This window comes from Penicillium soppii (assembly GCF_028829465.1).
Source record: "Penicillium soppii strain IBT 18220 chromosome Unknown utg000004l, whole genome shotgun sequence".
NCBI lineage: Eukaryota > Fungi > Ascomycota > Eurotiomycetes > Eurotiales > Aspergillaceae > Penicillium > Penicillium soppii.
In genome coordinates this window covers 3762107-3780574 of record NW_026643234.1, presented here as the reverse complement: position 1 = coordinate 3780574, position 18468 = coordinate 3762107, and the positions used below count along the sequence as shown (strand labels likewise).

General features: G+C 45.9%; 9 protein-coding genes across 9 annotated transcripts; 2 read left to right on the top strand and 7 right to left on the bottom strand.

Annotated features, from left to right (window-relative positions):
- Window positions 1-346: 346 nt before the first annotated feature.
- N7529_004850 (Kelch repeat protein) lies at window positions 347-640 on the bottom strand (the record flags this gene model as incomplete). Its single annotated transcript, XM_057240377.1, has 1 exon — window positions 347-640. The coding sequence occupies one exon, from the start codon at window positions 638-640 to the stop codon at window positions 347-349; it is 294 nt and encodes a 97-aa protein (XP_057099672.1).
- A 1108-nt stretch (window positions 641-1748) lies between these two features.
- On the top strand, window positions 1749-2697 carry N7529_004849 (uncharacterized protein; the record flags this gene model as incomplete). Its single annotated transcript, XM_057240376.1, has 2 exons — window positions 1749-2104; window positions 2163-2697. The coding sequence occupies 2 exons, from the start codon at window positions 1749-1751 to the stop codon at window positions 2695-2697; spliced, it is 891 nt and encodes a 296-aa protein (XP_057099671.1).
- Window positions 2698-2916: 219 nt separating this feature from the next.
- On the bottom strand, window positions 2917-4188 carry N7529_004848 (uncharacterized protein; the record flags this gene model as incomplete). The annotated part of the gene is made up of 3 exons (XM_057240375.1): window positions 2917-3782; window positions 3837-4022; window positions 4083-4188. 3 exons carry the CDS (start codon window positions 4186-4188, stop codon window positions 2917-2919), a joined length of 1158 nt encoding a protein of 385 aa, XP_057099670.1.
- A 91-nt stretch (window positions 4189-4279) lies between these two features.
- N7529_004847 (uncharacterized protein) lies at window positions 4280-4747 on the bottom strand (the record flags this gene model as incomplete). The annotated part of the gene is made up of 2 exons (XM_057240374.1): window positions 4280-4475; window positions 4554-4747. 2 exons carry the CDS (start codon window positions 4745-4747, stop codon window positions 4280-4282), a joined length of 390 nt encoding a protein of 129 aa, XP_057099669.1.
- Window positions 4748-5224: 477 nt separating this feature from the next.
- N7529_004846 (TMEM53 family protein) lies at window positions 5225-6100 on the bottom strand (the record flags this gene model as incomplete). The annotated part of the gene is made up of 1 exon (XM_057240373.1): window positions 5225-6100. One exon carries the CDS (start codon window positions 6098-6100, stop codon window positions 5225-5227), a length of 876 nt encoding a protein of 291 aa, XP_057099668.1.
- Window positions 6101-6880: 780 nt separating this feature from the next.
- N7529_004845 (uncharacterized protein) lies at window positions 6881-8475 on the bottom strand (the record flags this gene model as incomplete). The annotated part of the gene is made up of 2 exons (XM_057240372.1): window positions 6881-7874; window positions 7940-8475. 2 exons carry the CDS (start codon window positions 8473-8475, stop codon window positions 6881-6883), a joined length of 1530 nt encoding a protein of 509 aa, XP_057099667.1.
- Window positions 8476-9574: 1099 nt separating this feature from the next.
- N7529_004844 (SGNH/GDSL hydrolase family protein) lies at window positions 9575-11374 on the bottom strand (the record flags this gene model as incomplete). The annotated part of the gene is made up of 10 exons (XM_057240371.1): window positions 9575-9874; window positions 9947-10183; window positions 10248-10307; window positions 10363-10456; window positions 10511-10598; window positions 10719-10843; window positions 10899-10951; window positions 11014-11050; window positions 11104-11110; window positions 11176-11374. The coding sequence occupies 10 exons, from the start codon at window positions 11372-11374 to the stop codon at window positions 9575-9577; spliced, it is 1200 nt and encodes a 399-aa protein (XP_057099666.1).
- A 2609-nt stretch (window positions 11375-13983) lies between these two features.
- N7529_004843 (acyltransferase family protein) lies at window positions 13984-15541 on the top strand (the record flags this gene model as incomplete). The annotated part of the gene is made up of 3 exons (XM_057240370.1): window positions 13984-14097; window positions 14154-14781; window positions 14838-15541. 3 exons carry the CDS (start codon window positions 13984-13986, stop codon window positions 15539-15541), a joined length of 1446 nt encoding a protein of 481 aa, XP_057099665.1.
- A 1427-nt stretch (window positions 15542-16968) lies between these two features.
- Window positions 16969-17831, bottom strand: N7529_004842 (O-methyltransferase; the record flags this gene model as incomplete). Its single annotated transcript, XM_057240369.1, has 2 exons — window positions 16969-17727; window positions 17784-17831. 2 exons carry the CDS (start codon window positions 17829-17831, stop codon window positions 16969-16971), a joined length of 807 nt encoding a protein of 268 aa, XP_057099664.1.
- Window positions 17832-18468: the final 637 nt, after the last annotated feature.

The window sequence follows — 18468 nt, the reverse complement described above, 5'->3', positions numbered from 1 at the left end:
CATCAACACCTAAGTTATCAGCATCAACCCAGCCATGAGAATCAGGATTCGCCTCACCTTGAGCCTTACCTTTAATCCGGGCTCTACTGTCAAGACCAAAAGCCCACATCGCCCAACATCTTACCGGCTCGCTGACGGCCCAATGCAGTAGGATTCCACTCACCGAATAAAGTAACTATAGAAATACGACTATTACTAACAACAGGGACCAAGGCTGGAACAATCTTCGGAGAATGGCCCTCAATGCAATTGGCAAAAATGAAATCGAGCTTCACAAATTAGCCTCCGGCTCATAAATATCCACACTGCCGCCCCGCTCAGACTTCCCATCAAATCCATGCATGCGTTACAGTCTTCCCTGCGCAAACGTAATAGACGTCCCTCCCGTCATGGGGCCGATCATGTGCTGGAGCAAGAGTCGTCGACTCCTCCCAGATACGCTGAAATGCCATAGATCGGATAACCGACCGGTATTGGGGCAGCCTGTACAAATGTAGATGGTGTCCTTGGCATCGCTGGGAGCGCAATGGTAGCTGCGGGGAACTGGGGTATTTGCGCCAGGCTTTGGGGTTAAGAACGACCATTTGATTTTGCTGGGATCAAATTCCCAGATTGCTTCCCCTTCATCGGTAGGCGACATTGCGGCGCCGCCCCACCCACAGAAGAGATTTATGTTCCTACCTAGTGTCGTTGATGCGATTCCTACTCTTCTCGTAGGGGATATGCAGCCGGATGATTTAGTGGTGAGGGTTGCGACTGGGTTGTTAGTTTGTGACATTGGTTTGACTGAGTAGATGTAATGCGCTTAGGAGCGAAGCAACTCACTTCCGTTAATTGAAACAGTATGGGCATCATCATCCATGGGCTCACGCGGTTGTAACTTTCCGCCGAAAACAGTAGAATTGTTTGTCAATGACGGATACGATTTGGGGAGATCGCCTCCGCGTCAAGGATATTAGTCCATTTTGCTTGAATGGCCATGATAAATGTATTTTTCTTAACCAAGCACCTGTATACTACCTAGGTAGCCTATGTATATCAAAACGCATTTGACCCGTGGCCATTATACACCTTTACCTGGGTTAGGCCAATATATGTGGGCCAACTGGTCGGGTTTGAGCCCAGCTACTTGAACGCATACCGAAAAACTTCTGCTTAAAGACTTCCCCATTGAGCCTTGAATCTATATGAAATAACACATAAAATGCCTAGCCATGTGAGTGTAGATGTAACTTTTGCTCAAGTGCCAAAATACTTGTTTTACGCTCTACATCGTTGTAGTCTAGGCCTGGAGGCCGAATGTCAGTTTTGAATATTGCCAGGATGTGCTATGACTTCTATAATAAGTAACGATCTACAGCTATAGAGAAGTGCTGTCACAATAGCTAGGTAAAGACCTAGTCGACGACCAAGATATCAATATGCGTGTATTCGTGATCACGTCGCGTCATCTTGACTGTCGAATGAACAGGCAGCAGCAGCTTATAAATGCCATCTGCATATAATTAATAATGTGAAACTGTCACATGTTGCCTAATTGTAGAGACTGATTTAGTGATCAAGGAATGAGAGGCCTATTTATCAGCCATTTCTCTATGTTATACGAAGATTGCGTGCTGTTTCCTGACAAATGTGAATTCACCCCGCAACTTGGCTTTCACTATATAATAATCTTAAATCCTTCTATTATACCCATATTACACAATAAACATACATTTTTTGAGCAGTTAATTTAATTTCGAGCAAATATGGCCTCTGCAGCTGTTCAGCTTCCCGCCTCCCAGGGCCCCTTGTTAGCAGAAAAGCCCGGAGTTCCAGTCCCAGAAAACCCACACCATGTACAGACTACACTCAACTTTCTTAAAGAGAAGGAGGATGGATCTCCTCCAGACCCCACCTATGCTGGAAGACCAGAGACCTACGATCGACCTGTTACTTCCCTACCCGCCACCATCCATGATATCAGTGGCCATGAGCTTGACTATACACTAGATAGCCATGGATTCCAGCTTTACTATCACGAAAGCAAGGAAAAGGATTTCCAAGATGACGATAAGATCAAGAGAGAATATTATCCAGAGACAGAGCAGTTGCTGAAAGACGCGTACGCAAACAACCTGCAGCATTCCCAGATCAAACCGGACTAACCTCAATCTACGTAGTACGGGTGCCTCTCGTATCTTCATCTTTGATCATACCATCCGCCGAGCCCCAGCCGACGGTTCCACTGGTCCCCAGCTCCGTGGACCAGTTCAACGGGTCCATATTGATCAGTCGTACGATGCGGCCAAGAGCAGAGTTCCCTATCACCTCCCAGAAGATGGCCCCGAGCTCCTCAAAGGAAGATACCAGATTATCAACGTTTGGCGTCCAATCAAGACTATCCTAAAAGACCCCCTGGCCGTGGCAGATGCACACTCGGTCCCGGACAGCGATCTTGTACCCGTCAAGCTCATATACCCCAACCGCGAAGGCGAGACATATTCTGTGAAAGCGGATCCCAACATCAAGTGGTATTACCGATACGGACAAACACCGGATTTAGTGACACTTATCAAATGCTTCGATTCCAAGACCGATGGCAGGGCTCGTCGTGTCCCCCATACAGCCTTTGTCAACCCCGAGACGGAAAATGAGGCTGGAAGAGAAAGTATTGAAGTTCGGGCGTTGGTTTTCCATCCCGATGATCGTGACTAAATTGATGATTTGAGGTTTTAGTAAATCGACATTGTATTGATTGGAACAAGGCAAATTGACATAGCTGAGCTACTGACTTCTGAATTTGATGGATTGCTATCATTTGACATTTGCTTTCGTATTATTTTTGCACTTCTATGAAAACAAAGATAAATATATACGAGCAACAAACTAACGCTTCAAAAACTCCTGTATCACTAAAACACGACCTAGAAAAGATCAAGTTGTGTATCGATAAAGGGGATGACAATTCCATCTACAGACGAGTTGATAGCAATCGGAACCCTCAATCGCAGGGTCTTGCCCATTCGTAAGATCTGAATCTGCAGCCATGTCCAAACGTCTGTTTCGCCCACGAAGAGTAAAATGCAACACCGTAGCCATAAAAATACAAAGGCCGCAAAAAGTCACATTCGCAACAATTGCTTGCCAATACCTTGGGCCTTGCGACTTAGGATAAAAGTAGCTGGCGTATATAGATGCAAAATTGGACCCAGCATTGACGACCGCATACGCCACAGCACGGTTAGAGCGAGGTCGAGGCAATGAGGTCGATGCCCAGGAGAGAATACAGCCAAATGAGCCGTATATTGACATCATCATAAATATGGAGATGTACCGAGCTGCCACATTCAGTGTCACTGCACTAATGATGAAACCAATGCCACTGAATACTTGCGGCCACACTACATGCAGCCAGCGCTCACTCTTGTGGTCACTGTGAAACGAATTGGCAACACTCAAGATAGCTGCAAATATATAAGGTGGCGCTGATAGCAATAGAGTATCAGTGGTTCCATATCCGAGTGTTTCGACGATTGTGGGGAAGAAATTCGTGAATGCTGCAGCTGTGTTTAGACCGAGTTGCATCAACCATATTATGTAGAGCACAGCGTCCGAGAATGCAAGCTTCAGGCCGTCGAAGCTTCCATTCGTTTCATCATGGTCGCTTTCGTTTGCTTCCTCTGCTAATCGGGTAATTGCCAATGTTCGTTCGTCCCCACTGAGCCATTTCGTGGTTGCTGGATAGTCGGGCAGAACGAACATGGCCAGGATTGCAACAGGAATAGTTGCGGCTCCTTCAACTATGACTGGTCATGCATACCAAGGTTAAAGACATAGCAAAATCAGTAAAATACGTGTCTTGGACATACATAACCACCGCCAGGAGGGGAGACCTGCTTTGCCGTCCATGCCGGACATGATTCCACTGCCAAGAAGGCCACCAAAAGCGCCGGATATCTGCGCAGCAACATAAAGAATTGAAATACGCGCTGCGAGCTCCTTTCTGGTATACCATGAAGAGAACAGGAAGAGTGCACCAGCTGATATACAGAAGTAGTCAGTGATAGAATAGGATATAGCAAAGTATGTATGAAACTCACGGAAGAATGGTGCTTCTACAAATCCAAGCACGAAGCGTAGAGCTAATAATCCACGGAAGTCTTGTACTGCTCCAGTGCAGGTACTGACTACTGCCCAGCTACACATCACAGCTAGCTAAGCAAATGTCAGCCGCCAGTGCTTTAATGATGTATTTGTTTCCTCAGCGGCACTAACTAGAAACAGAGAAGGTTTCATCTTATTCAAGATCATATTGGTAGGGATCTGAGTCTAGATATAACCAACGAAGAATAGACCTATAATCCATGAGCTCGAGCAACCTGGATTGACAAGGATGCTCACTGATAACCATGTTGTACTGGTCACCTTCAAGCCCAAGATCTTTTTCAAGAGTTCCTAGTCGGGCAGTCGCAATATTGTTGCGGTCCAAATAGCTTCAGACGTCTGAATGCCATGTCAAAGCGCCGCTTCCACTCGGTTGTCACTCCAAAACAAAACAGAGATCGACTCACAGATAAGCATCATCAAGGGAAGGAGTCGCATATCGAGCTTCCAAACCAAGGCCTTTTCCAAACCGCGCGCGCTCCTCTCTGCTCATGTCAGGCTCTGGTAAAAGATTTTTATCAATCTTTTCAAATGGTTGCAGTTCAACCGCGACTTCATCGTGGCTGTCCTTTTTCTTATTTTCGCTGTTCACTGAGCCCATATTGATAAATCGACACAACATCAGACAGAAAACAAATCAAACAACATTTAGTCTTGCTTTTATGAAAGCCGGCCTTCTCTCCGCTTTTCGAACAAAAAACAACACTTACTAGGCCCGCCCAATAAGCGGGCACTTTGGAGCATAGTGTTGGCGATCACCCCGCAATCCCCAGATTCGGTGGTTGGCAGGTCCCTAAGATGAATCTTTCTCTTTCACAAGCTAGCCGGCGGTGCGAGCGGTGCGTCCAGCCTGGCAGCCTGGCGTTTCTGCTCTATCTTCAAGCAATCAGGAAGTGACCTTAGCTTGCGCTTATTATATCAATTTTCTCTCAACTACCCTGTATCTCTAGCTTGGATGGGGGTGCTGTGATTGTTTGATTGTGGTGTCTGTCATGGATCGCCTTTATGTGAGTATTATATATGTTCTTAGCTAAAATACAGGATTTCTTGATGCACTCTTTTCACACTTCCCATCATATTACTTCTGCGACATGGCCTGTTTCCAGCAACCAGAGATCCTGTTCCAATATTGCTCGGGGTGGAGTCTCATGTGTCCGACATGCGATGAGCCTTCAAACATTTCCAATTCAACCGGGTAGCCCAAAGTCTTGACCCCTGCAACGTTTTCTTCCAAATCCTTCCATCCAATGATCTCATCTTCCTTTGAGTACAGGTAAAGCCTTTGAGCGTCGGTCGTGATAATTGACTTATCATTCATGACTCGGTTCGCCCAAACACCGGAGGGTTCCGAGCCGCGCAAGACTTCCCAAGCCCAATTAGCCCAGAGGAAGGCATACCATAGACCCTGCGTGATGATAAAAGGCCAAGGGAAGAACTTCGCGGTTCCAACCGCCATGGCCCGCGACCATCGGCCAACCTGAGAAGCAAAGTCTAAACTTCCGGGCGTGGAATCACACACCAGAAGCTTGTGCGGGAATGTCTTGTCTGTGCCGTGGCGTCGCTGATAACCGACGATGGCTGCAGCAGCGAAAATCGCGCCGGTATTTGACATGGCGTGTACAAGGACACGCTCTTCTTCACCGCCGCTACCCGTCGGGGTCGGGAAGATGGTGTCGACGACCGGCATCATGGCTTGGATTCTATCTTCCTCGGGCTGGTTTGAGGCCTGGAGGGTACGTGATAGGATCACAATAATCCGAGCCGATGGGAACAGCTCATGGTAGCCGTCACAGTACTTGGAGACATGCTTGGGCATGCCATCACCCCAGCCGGAGATGAGGATTGTTGTGGGCTCGTCAGCTGGGACTGGTTTGGCTTTCTCATTGCCATTGCGAATGTATACACGATCAGATATCGGAGTGAAACCTGGGAAAGGAATCGGTTGTGGAGCCATTGTGCAGAGGGATGTTGAGTTACTGGGACTGGGACTCAAGGGAGATGAATAATGTCAAATTAATCTCGATTTCAGATAATTGTGAAATATTTTGATCTAGTTACATGTCGTTCTTTCTTGAGTCTTAAGTCCTTGAAAAGAAAAAAAATTCAGCCGGTGACCACCCGATATGGAAATTCTCCCGGAGTGACAGAAGGGAGATGTTAGTTAACAGCTAATGGTTGGGAACTGTTTCAATGTTCAGCACCAATCTCTTCGAAGTAAGTGGATTGGTTGGGAAAGAGAACAGGGCACTTGACCAATGAGATTTCTAGTCAATTTTTGTGCTTTTTTTATGTACCTCGGCACTCTCCTTTTTGGGTTTATTCATCTTTGCCTCAGGCAAAACTATTTTATATTCATATAGAAGGATTCAAACCCGATTTCGAGTTGCATTTGATCTCCGTATACAACATCAGTATCTCTCATTCAATCACGGATTAAATAAGAGGAATATTCTACATCTAAATGTGGTCTTTGAATCCGAGCTGAACCTGAAATGACTCCGAGTGAAATATTAAATTGGCCGGACCCTGGACAGGTAACCAAGTGATTATAAATCAAATGTATAAACAAACTTTAGGCAGTGAATTTAATACCATAGTGGCATGGCCTATACAACATCTGCTGCCCCCACTTGAACATACATTAACTATTATGGGGTAGTTACATAGGCTTCCTTGACGATTAGAAAATCTAGTCCCCGCCTGGTAGGTATATTCGAGGTAGTCCACGAGGTAATCATTCTCGATGAACCGCATTCGCTTTCTCTTGATCGTTGCCAAAGTATCCAACACCGTCCGGTGAAAGGTATTTACCATGGCGACCAATTTGATGCCAAGGCAGGGAGAATAAGGACTCCATAGACTCAAGACTCCGGCCTGCAGTCTCTGGAACAAAGAACCAAACCCACAAGAGACCCAGCACGCAAATTGCTGTACAGAACACGAAGAAGCCGTAATTTCCCATAGCAAGGACCATACTCGGCACAGCCTTGGTGTTACCAAATTGATTAGCGAAATGGATGCACATGACAATAGATGAGCCTATTGCGCGCAGGCGACTAGGGTAAATTTCTGCGTTGACCAGATATTGAAACGAGTTCCAGCCAATTGCCCAACCTAAGCCGGAAATATAGATTGCCGCAATAGCCCCGATGCCCGCACGCTTAGCAGACCCTGTAATTTCGCTAGTCTCTGAGACGTGGGCTGAGGCTGGGACTTTGGCCATGTAGATTGCAATATAGCATATTGCAAGAGTTTGTAAGGTGATTCCTGTGTACAGGGAGCGACGCCGGCCGAGGAAGTCAATGAGGAAGAATGCGCAAATATACGCGGAGCAAAATTTGACGATTCCGAGAATGCATGTAGCAAATAGCTTTTCGCTTTGACCGGTTTTGCCAAGAGCAGCAAAGAAGCTGGCGGCATAAATAGTAATTGCTGACGCGCCGGACCATTGGCCCAGGAGTTGTGACATAACACCGAGCATCAAACGATAACGATTCGCTGGGATTGTGATAAGCTCCTTGAGCTTCCCCCAGAATGATGAGCCACGGGTACTTTCTTGCTCGTGTTCGAGCTGATCGCGAATGTCAAGAATCTCAGACATGATACTTGGATGATCACTTGGTAGTTGGCGAAGGGTGCAAAGGTTATTGAGAGCTTCTTCTTGCTTTCCACTCATTACGAGAAAGCGTGGACTCTCGGGAACGGTCCAAGACGCAAAAAATATTACCCTTCAATGAAAGAAATGATCAGCATTTCACATAAAGTCTAAATATAGAGATGTTGAGGTCCTTACCCTGCGAACATTATGTGGATTGATTGCGGGATTACCCACTGAGAACGCGAAGAGTCTGATATGTTTTCTGAACAACCCCAATTCGCAAAGTACGCGATCATGACACCAAGATATACAGCACCAGCAAAGATATTGGTGAGCATGCCACGAATTTCCTTTGGAGCGACCTCAGCTAGATATGTTGGGCCAACTACAGTAGTCATACCAACGCCCAGTCCAGCAATCAGACGGCCGGCGAGAATTTGTCCAATGTTGCCAAAGCTGGTGATAACAATGACAAAACCGATAGCCCAGAGAAGAGTGAGAGCTTGCAAAGATCTGACGCGCCCAATTCGATCACACAGGATGAAGGCCAGCAGAGCGCCGCCTATAGAGCCTAGTTGAACCATACTCGTGATGTTCGATTCACGATTGGCGATCTCTGCAGCGGAACCGACTTCTAACGGGAATTCATCCTTAAAACTTTTGAGTGAGATCATGCCACCGACCAGGCCTTCGTCGATTCCTCTTCCCGCGCCGAGAATACCTGTTATCATTTTGTTAATATAGACCAACAAGATCTTGGAAATGGTACGATACCAAAGACTCCCACAGACCAAAAGAGATGATAGTTGAATACTTCTTTGGGGGTGTCAGACAGACCCAGACAATTAAATAAACCCATCTCGCGATCAAAAATATACGGAATGACTCCTTTATGCGTAAATGAGGCAGGATATCGAGTGCCGTTGTCAGCAAAGCGGACAGAGAAAAACACTGGGCAAATTCAGTGGAACTTTCGACCTTTTTGTAACCACCGAGGTTGAAATATTTACGAGGGCATAGGGATTTCATGCGGGAGGCGGTTTAACAGGGATCATGAGGGCTGCGCGAGCTTAACCAGAATCGCTGTAGTATTCAAGCACCACGTACAAAAGGTCAAAGTTGCAATACTACCTTCCCCACCACTCGCATGCCGGCGAAGATCTCATCGACTAAGTGATCAGACCTCTTTCACTGAGCCAAGGGAAGTGCAGGTTGCTTTGGAGTTATCGAATGTTGAAAGATGCTCTTTTCGCAGAGTGTGCCAAGTGAAGTAAGGCCTGGAAGGGCGTGTGATGGCCGGACATTTGCCGAGCTCACCAGCGACAGATATATCGTGGCGTACATCTTCCACTGTCATTGGTAAACTTCAGACTTGGCGATGCACCGGGATTCTCTCCGGCACTGCTAAGGTTGCGGGGTGCTAATCTGGGGAAGAGGCATCTTTCGGAAGTTGACCGAGTAGTGATTAGATCAGCTGGGTAGCTGTTGCATTGTGCTCTATGTTATCGTTCCGTCTGTTGCATTTGCTTGCAGTCATTGCATAAAATGGGGATAGACAAGCATCAATACCCCGTAGGGCGGCGGTTAAAGCTAGATCTGTTCATATGATCAAATGGTCAATACTGAGTGTCGACATAAAACTACCTCCGCTTGGAATGAAAGGATGAAATTTTAACTCTGCCATAGGAGGAGCTTAGAAATGTGAAAATTGAGCTTCAGAAGCAAGAACCTATGTCCGTCAATTCTATTCACAATGTCGTCAAATATTCAACAATAAATGTACAAGAGCCGATCCAATCCTCAGCTCCAAATCTAGTCTTTAAAAAGAAATCAATACTCCTGTTGATCATTCCAGTAGGTAGTCCCAGACTGGACTTCGCCCGTGGGCTCAAGCTTCCACCTAAGCACCAATTTCACCCACTGTAGCAGGTGACTGGCAATCTTCACATGACCCACATCAGTAAGATGGTTCTTGGGGTTGATGTCGTTGTGTGCCAGGAGACCCTCGGTGGGGAAATAGTAGACAAAGCCACGGTCCTTGAAGTGTTCGTGGACTTGCTTAGTCTCTTCTAGGTAGTATGTACTACCGACGTAGTTCTTCCCTTGTTTGGTAAAACCTCCCCATTGAGACTGAGAGAGTTAGTGAAATGTACATCTCGCAGAATCATTGCGATAGACAGATATATTTGATTTTCAACATACCATGAGAATCACCACAGCATTGGGCCAGATAGAGTGAATGTCATCTATCAAGTCGACGTAAGCGTGGTAGTAGTTTGTCCCTGGAATTTCGTTTGGATGACGGTGATCGTTACCACCCATTTGGATGATCACCAAGTCGGCGGGCTGCTCTGCGCCAAGGTCCCAATTCTCAGGCTCGTGGCCATAAGTTGCAGAGGCACGAGAGCCGGGGTCTGAGGCGTGGTGCCAGAACCATTGCTAAATTAGACAGTGTTAGCAAGCAATTGATCGATATGATTAGTTTGGATGGGTAGCATCGTACCACGCCATGAGTACCGCCACCGTAGCATTGGAGGTCTGCAAGGCAAACCCCGGGATAAGCCTGGAGAAGAATGTGTCAATACCATGTGGAATTCATACCAGGTGGAAAGACTGACTGTAATTCCGTACTCGACATTACCCAAACCATTCGCAAAGAGGAATGACCAGGAAGAAAGTGTCTCATAGGTTGCAAATTGACCAGATGCAAGCCTCCACGAAGTTAGTGGAACGTCATTGTGATTCGCAGGACGACGCAAAACTCACGAGCCACCGATGATTTCAATTCTCTTCCCGAAAGTGGGAGGTTTGTAGATAGCAGCATTATTAGCAACAGCGACGCCGGCAATTTGAACTGTGTGAATTGTTAGCCACAAACTCAATGAAGGATTAGTGAAGACTTATCCGAAGCCCCAATTTGTCACTGGAATGTAGTTAGTGAATGTTCTATGATAAATTCCCATGGGTTGCATACCTCGCATCTCAAACACATTCTTTTCAGGAATCTCCTCGTCATCCTTAAGCTCTGACCACGGGCCAACAAATTGATACGTTGAGTCGGCAGTAACATTAGAAAATTGCCAATCGAGAGAGCCAATACTATTGAGATTTAGATATCACAAAGCAAACGGCGACAGAGACTGTGTATACATACCGGTAAGCTACCAGAACACCCGGAGTGGTGCTTTGGCCAAAGCTGAGAGCAAGCTAGAAAAGGGATTAACATGTGGACCCGATAAAGTTGATCGGAATGGAAAAAAAAGGCGCACCTTATCCCCAGAGAATTCAACTTTGAGTCCCGGTGCGCTATCCCATGTGATCAGCTAATGCATTAGACGAAAAATAAAGGTGAGACATACGACCACCCTGACGTTTGTTAGCATGAAGCCAAAATAAATAATTCCGGGGAAGAATAATGTGGGGAGGCATACAGGAAACGTGCTTGCTATCCCATCGACCTTTGTAGGAAATCTCCGGAGCATTCGGCGGATAGGTTCTCCAAGAATCATCCAAGGCTATTGTTGATACTTGCCCGGGATAAGCATTCTCTCTAACTTGGCCGTTCTCAAGGATCGTTGCCGATGCTAACGCGAAAGTGAAAAACGCCAAAAACCGATGTACAACCCGCATTCTGAGAATTGATGATGTGACCAGATGGGGATACGCAGATGGACCTCACGTACGGAGTACGGAGTACAATAATGTACACGTTAAAGATCCCCAGCCTGACAAGCCCTAAACTAAGGGGTAATCTCGGACATAACTAAAATGGATATGTCGGTTGAAAGACTAAAAATTGCGTGATCTTGGCTGCGAATTGCCTTCGGGTTTCTCTGCCAAGTCTGATTTGAATTGACTTGGATCCACGTCACTTTACAATGTAACCCTGAAATAATGGAATCTGATACATAGTTACTAACTAGTTAATTATAAAATGGATAGCTACACGGAGTACATTCTGCCAGTAGTACATCTCTCACATAGTAATACTGCTCTTGAGACCATTTGTTAAGGAATCTAAGCGAAAGTGGGGCTCCGAGATACCCGGTGCCAAAGCGCAGGCCTGAAGGGTCTCATACAATGTTCATACAATGTTGATGGCCAATAAAATAGACGGAAAGGTGTCCGTTTTGGAAACAGGAAAGTCATGTTTGGAGTGAAACCCGAGAATTTCAAACAAAAATACGTATCTCCGAAAAGTCGGGGATATCAATAAAATCAAAGAGCCCCCTGTACACCCTACCTACAACGTACAGAGGTCTTTTTACTGTAAAAATGCAAGGGAAACCGCCACTTATTTTGCATATGACGGACGATCTTACCCTTTTTTGACTAGACCCTTGAATTTTCGGGTTTTTCCATAAAAAACATATGGGGCGCCAAGAGCCGCGGGATGATAAAAATAATGGACAAACACATATTGACAAGTCGCGGAAAGGGGATCCCGCACTCCAACCTCATAGGGCTAAGCTAGTTTACCCGACTGTGCGGAATTTATACCCTTCAACCCGGAGTATGATATGGTACCTACATTATTTGGCCTTGAATAAACTACTGTATATTCTCCAATTATAGTTCGCGAGATTTATCAGATAGTTCTTACCTTATGCACGAGTTTCCATAGTTATAAATAACCCTGAACCGAGGCAGAACGGAGCAATTATTCAGGGTTTGTAGATCGCCAAGACGAGGATATCACAGGGCAGAAAACAGTTGGATTGAATTTTCCAAAATTAATTCCAGAAGGGCCCAATCTTTCAATAGTGCCGAGAGCTAGGATTAGACCTTAATCAATCCACGACTTAGAATATCACATGGCTTTTAAGCCAAGAGTTGTATCGGTTCTATTGGCCACAGAAGCTAATAATGGGTTGGGCTTCACTAAATAAATTCAGGTGGCGGTACATGTCCGAATGGGTACGGAGTAACTAGTTACATAATTATGAAAAGGATTGGTGTTTCTAATTAACGAACTTCACATTCATGAACGAGTACGGAGTAGAAGTTAGTGATGTTCACTATGAATGCAGATAATGTTTCGACCGTATGACGCCATTTGTCCACAAAGTCGTGCAATTCGGAATAGTTGAACAGGACTAAAATGTATTGAATAACACGCGTGAGCAGACAGAAAAAAACCACTGTTGGCTACTCGCTTTCGTTTTCGGCAGAAATATAGGGGTAAATATGATGTTTAAAATTCCGTCCCTTAACTACAGCAATGTGGCAGTCATAGCGTTCACGGGAGTAACGCCAATTCCTGTAGGTCCCTGTGGGGGAACCAAAAAACAAAAAAAAATTAATTCAAAACACAGATTCCGATTCGAAGTTGCGCAATTTGAGGCGGCTTTTAGCCATGGTTAACATGGGATGAACACCGGTCCTTTATTGGTAGGATAATGTTCATTCTGCAGAGCGTCGTCAGCTTTTTGATCTTGATAGCTGATTTTGGGCATGGAGAGACATCGGATAGCTTCAATCTGCTACGTGTTCTTGAAGAGACTCCATCTTCCCCTTTCAATTGCTCGGACAAGAACGATGCCAACTCCCGACGGCAAGGTAACGCTGGTCAAACGACTACGCGGCCCTAAAAGTAATCAAGTGTTGATTTGATCTCTATCGCGCCATCAATCCGAGCATCTGAATAGTAATTGTACAGCGGAGCGTAAAAGAATACGGTAAACGAGCGGGCAAGGAGGTGCTTTCTTTTTTGTTTTTCTAGCAGTATCCGGGGTCTCACAAAAGTAGCTGCCTTCCTGCTTGGGGATTAGATCCACCTTGCCATATCAAGGGTTTGGAACTTGTATTGAAGGCCCACTGCGCCTGTCCCCACGCGATACATACATAGCACGCTTCGCTGATTTGACCGCTTCGTACCGTTTTCCGCTTGGCCAAGTCCCGATCTTCAACTTCTGGGTGTGAATTGATTCGGATTCTCTTACATATACCCCATTCTGCTTTCTTAGCTTCTTCCATCTTTGAATCCTTTTCGTCTGCGCTCGTTGATCTATGGGGGCTGGTGTTTCGAATTTTTGGGCTCTCCATCTATAGACCTGTCCTTATCCTTGTCTGTCCCTCCTTGATTATTCTTCAGAAGTTGTATTTGCATTTTTTGAGTTCCTGTTTGGCTTTTAATGTTTATGGTCACATTCGCCTTTCCAATCCAACCAACTCGCTAGACACCTCAAGTCGCCCCTCCAGCTTTCTCAGTTTCTCTGTCAGTCTTTACAACACTTATCATGGATTACATCCAACCTCAACAACTTTACTCTCGCATATTGGACAACGTGCCTTGGAAGTCCGCAGATCCATCGGTGAAAGGGGATCCGCGGAAAAGTGTGAAGTGGATTGATGTGCGTTTGCAGCCCAGCCTTATAGGGGAGGAGGTTCAACACTAACATAATTATAGGGCCTCCGAGGAATCGCATCTTTCTTAGTTGTCCTAACACACCTTGCCCGAGCTTGGGATTACGACCTTTTCGCTCCTCGCGACGATGTGGACACCCCTCCTCGAATCCTGCAGTGGCCCGTCTTCCGTATTCCTTGGCAAGGCCGTTTGGGCGTCACGATTTTTGCTTTCTTAACTGGCTATGTCTGCGCTCTCAAGCCACTGAAGCAGTCTCGTAATGGAGACATCCTCGGATCTTTTACATCGGTGGCCAAGAGTGCCTTCCGTCGACCCCCGCGTCTTATATTCCCCGCCACTATCGCGTTGATCATCTCGTGGATCATGGCTCAATTTGGCGCATTTGTCGTGGCTAATCGTTCAGATTGTTGGTGGTGCCGATACGCCGCCGTCGACTTGGCGCCTACGTTCTGGGACGAGTTCGTTCGCCTATTCAAGACCTTCCTGGAGGTTTGGACCACGGGATACATGGCATACGATGATCACCAGTGGGCTTTGCTCCCACTGCTCCAGGCGTCCATGCTGATCTACGTACTCATCTGTGCTACTATGTTCGTGAAATTCCGCTTTCGTCTAGTTGTCTACCTGGGAATGTACCTTTACTTCCACCAGGACGCAGCAAAGAATACCGGTTAGTCTGCCCTCAGAAAAAGGGTTCTCTTGTGGTTATTCTAACATAAATCACAGAAACCTTCCAGATGCAAGCAATTTACGGCATGTTCCTCAGTGACCTCTCGTATGAGAAGGGGTTCAAGGAATTCGTTGAGCGCCACAGCTGGGGCCGCAAGATCGTTGCACTTACCCTGCTCTCTATCGGACTCTTCGTCTGTTCATACCCCGGAGAACACCCCGAGTGGGCTACATGGTCAAATTACATGTACCAAGCTGCCGCCTACATTTTCCCGCCAGAGGTCAATATCGGCAAGCGCTATTCCGCTCTCGGAGTCGACCTCATTATCTTCGCGATCTATATCTCCCCTTCGACCAAAGAATTCCTATCCAGCAGCCTCCTTCTCTGGCTTGGAAAGCAAAGTTTTGCCGTTTACCTGGTGCATGGCACCCTCCTCCGTACCGTGCTGTGCTGGATGCTTTACGGAATTACCGGGCAGCCTTGGGATGGTGATATTGTCGACGACAACGGTAACCCCATTTACGGCGATGATGGCGAGCCCCTCCACCCTCACTGGATCCCTCTCCGCGCACCCTGGGTTGTCGCGATCAGCATTCCGGTCTGGATTGCGCTGGTTTACTTCATCGCATCCATGTGGACCAAATATGTTGACCCATTCTGCGCAAGAATGGCCCAAAAGTTGGAGAAGTTCGTATTTGAAGAGGATGAGCAAGCTGCACCGCAGCTGCCCATGACCAGCATCCCTATGGCGACTGTATAATTTCTTTTGTGGTCCTTTCGTTCGGAAAAGTGATGGAATGATTCTTACGAAGCAATGCCCTGGTGGCCTTTGCTTTATGTCAAGGGTCTATGTCAATTTTGGTATCATTTACATTTACATGTCATATTTTGCATCTATTTCCCTTCTATGTTGATTTTTTCCGAGCTCATTTTCCTCTCACCTTCATTTCTTTTTTTTTTTTTTTTTTTTTGGTTCTAGGGACGATCGATTGGAGCGTCGCATTACGTTTGGTATTTGATGGCAGAGACCCGGGGATAACTTCGGTTGTACATATAAACTCAATTGCTGAGAAACCGAAACTTGATCCTGACATGAAATCCACATGACGCTGTCCATATGCAATAAGCAAACTTGATCTGTTCCTAACTTGTTTCTCCTGGTTCAAAACCTGTACGAATTTCCTAAAATAGAAAAGGGGGAGGCAAACCTCGAGTGACAAGCCATTCAAGCCACATGTTCAGCCATTCAACTCTGATAGGTCTTCGAATTACCCAAATGGGGCGATAGTTCTCGGCAAAAACCGCATTCCAAATGAGAGGATCTTGGCATTTGACTAGCCGCCCCTGAAGAAGGCCAAGAAGGCCCGGAAACGTGGTATCCAGTCCCTAATATGCCAAGAGGTCCACTCGTGTACAACGAACAATTTCAATACCGCAATCCAACGCGCCTTGCCAAGAAAGAAACGAACATCGAGTATTGGATACGAAGCAAATCCACAATACGATAATACCTTGTTTTCTATTCACGGACTCTTCCCATCCCTGTCATAATTGCGGATAAGATTCCGAGAGGGCTTCTACAACTATGGCTCTAGGTATCCAATCAACTTTATTTGCGGAGCTCAGTGTATTCGGGAGATAGCCAATCCCGATGAGCTCATCAGCGGTGTCTCGGTCTTTGCTCCACCGCTTGATGGGACCGGCGACTTGTCTCCGGAGGTAGATGGAGAAATGGACATGTGCTGAGTGTTCTTCTTGATCAGGTAAGAGGCTGGCGATGAATTTGCTTTCTTCATAGCTGGTGGTGACCGGGTTCGACCATACGATCGGTTGTCTTGGGCCAAGAACGAGAAGCTTGATTTACATAACGCAATGGCAATCTCACATTGAACTCTACATCACTTGCACCAAACGCGAGAAGAGCAGCACCGCAGCAGTGAAAATATCAGTCTGCTCTCATAAATCACGATAAAATAGTTGATAAGAGTCATTAAAAAAGTACCAACTTCTCATCTGCTAGCCACTTATACTGGAATAATTTCGAATTTGGCTGTAAGAACGCAGCGCAAGGCAGAATAGTCCACAATTTCAATCACTATTTCTTTGTCGCCCTAGTCTGTAACCACAGTACCGTCATGTTCCTCGATTCTATCGCAGCGTGATATTTCCAAGCTGTCCTTCAAGGATTTAGTACAGAATCGCTTTTGAGCTGACAAGAGCGAAACCTACCTTTTCGCCAGTTGGCTGAAAACTATCGATCAGCCTAGTTTCATAAACCAAATATGGATTTCCAAAAGACCTGTCGCGGCTGTCCTCATTTAAAAATGACAGTTTCTCATTCTGTACTTTTTCAATCTTATGGCTAGTTGGCGTTCGAACATATTCGCAGTAGTCAGGGACACCAGGCGATATCACGTTATCAGCAATAACAGTAGTCCCTGGACCGACAAGATTGAGCTCCTCACAGAGCTTCAGATCATTAACATACTCTAGCTTAGCATGATCGATGAAAAGTACATCGACCACGCCTGTCGGATAAGTTTGCCGCAGCTTGCGGAGAGATTCGCGACACGGACCAACACGAACTTCGACTATATCGTCCAAACCAGCTAGCTGGACAAGTGCACGTGAGATGGCTGCAAACTTGGGACTTGCTTCAAGACTGAGATATCTGCGACCACCTGTGGTCTTCAAAGCACTGCCGAACAGTAAAGTTGAGTAACCCAAATACCCTCCGAGCTCGACCATGAAATCAGGCTTCAGCTCGGGGATGAGTTTCTCGGCTACAATCTTGCCTTTCTCAGATCCGACGTTCATCAGGAAGGCGCATTTATGCCCGTACTCATCAATTGCGGCCAAAATTAGCTTCGGATCGCCGTGCATTTGGTCGTAATCAGGATGAGATCGAATGAATTCGAGAAGTCGTTCCTCCCGGCCATCGTTATGCTACTAAACAATCAGAAATCAGTTCCAATAGATAGGAAAAAATATGATAGGCATACAAAGATTGCCTCCTCGGGCTTGTAGAGTCGTTTCTCGTCCTGGGTCATGTCAGTTTGTTAATACTTTATACCCGTACTTAAGCAAAATCTTGATCAATGAAATCACTAGATCCATGGGTTGGCCAGGGAGCTTTGAGAACTTAAATACAGTGGAAATGCCTGGTGATGACTGTGTTACATATATTTGATGTTCTGCAACGTGCGACACTGTGATGTCAACCGCATTTGTCGAACTACCAACTCTATCGTAGCCAAATGACCAAAAACAATACACAAATCTCCTTGCATATAGTCAAATGATGATTATGTCCCAAGGCTCGATTTAAGATTGGATGTTGAAAGATGGCGTGCTATAAATTCTTATGTTGTACAAATCATATATGTTTTGACTTAGCTCCTGGGTTTGAAATCTAGTCGCAGTCCTCAATTGCGTCCCTTATTTTCACAATCGCACACGCCGTAAGAAACTAAAACTCATGCTTTTCACCGGTGGAGAGCAAAGATGAAAGGTGAAAGGATCAAAGTCCTAGGAGCCTTTTTTTCGGTTTGAAATGAAAACTTGAGCACAAAAGTCCAAATTGGTCACCACTTTGACTTTTGAGCTGCAATTTGTAGCGGTTCAACGACTTGTCCTGATTTAGTTCCCGTGTAGACCTTTGTGATATTTGTTCAAATCGTCCTCTTG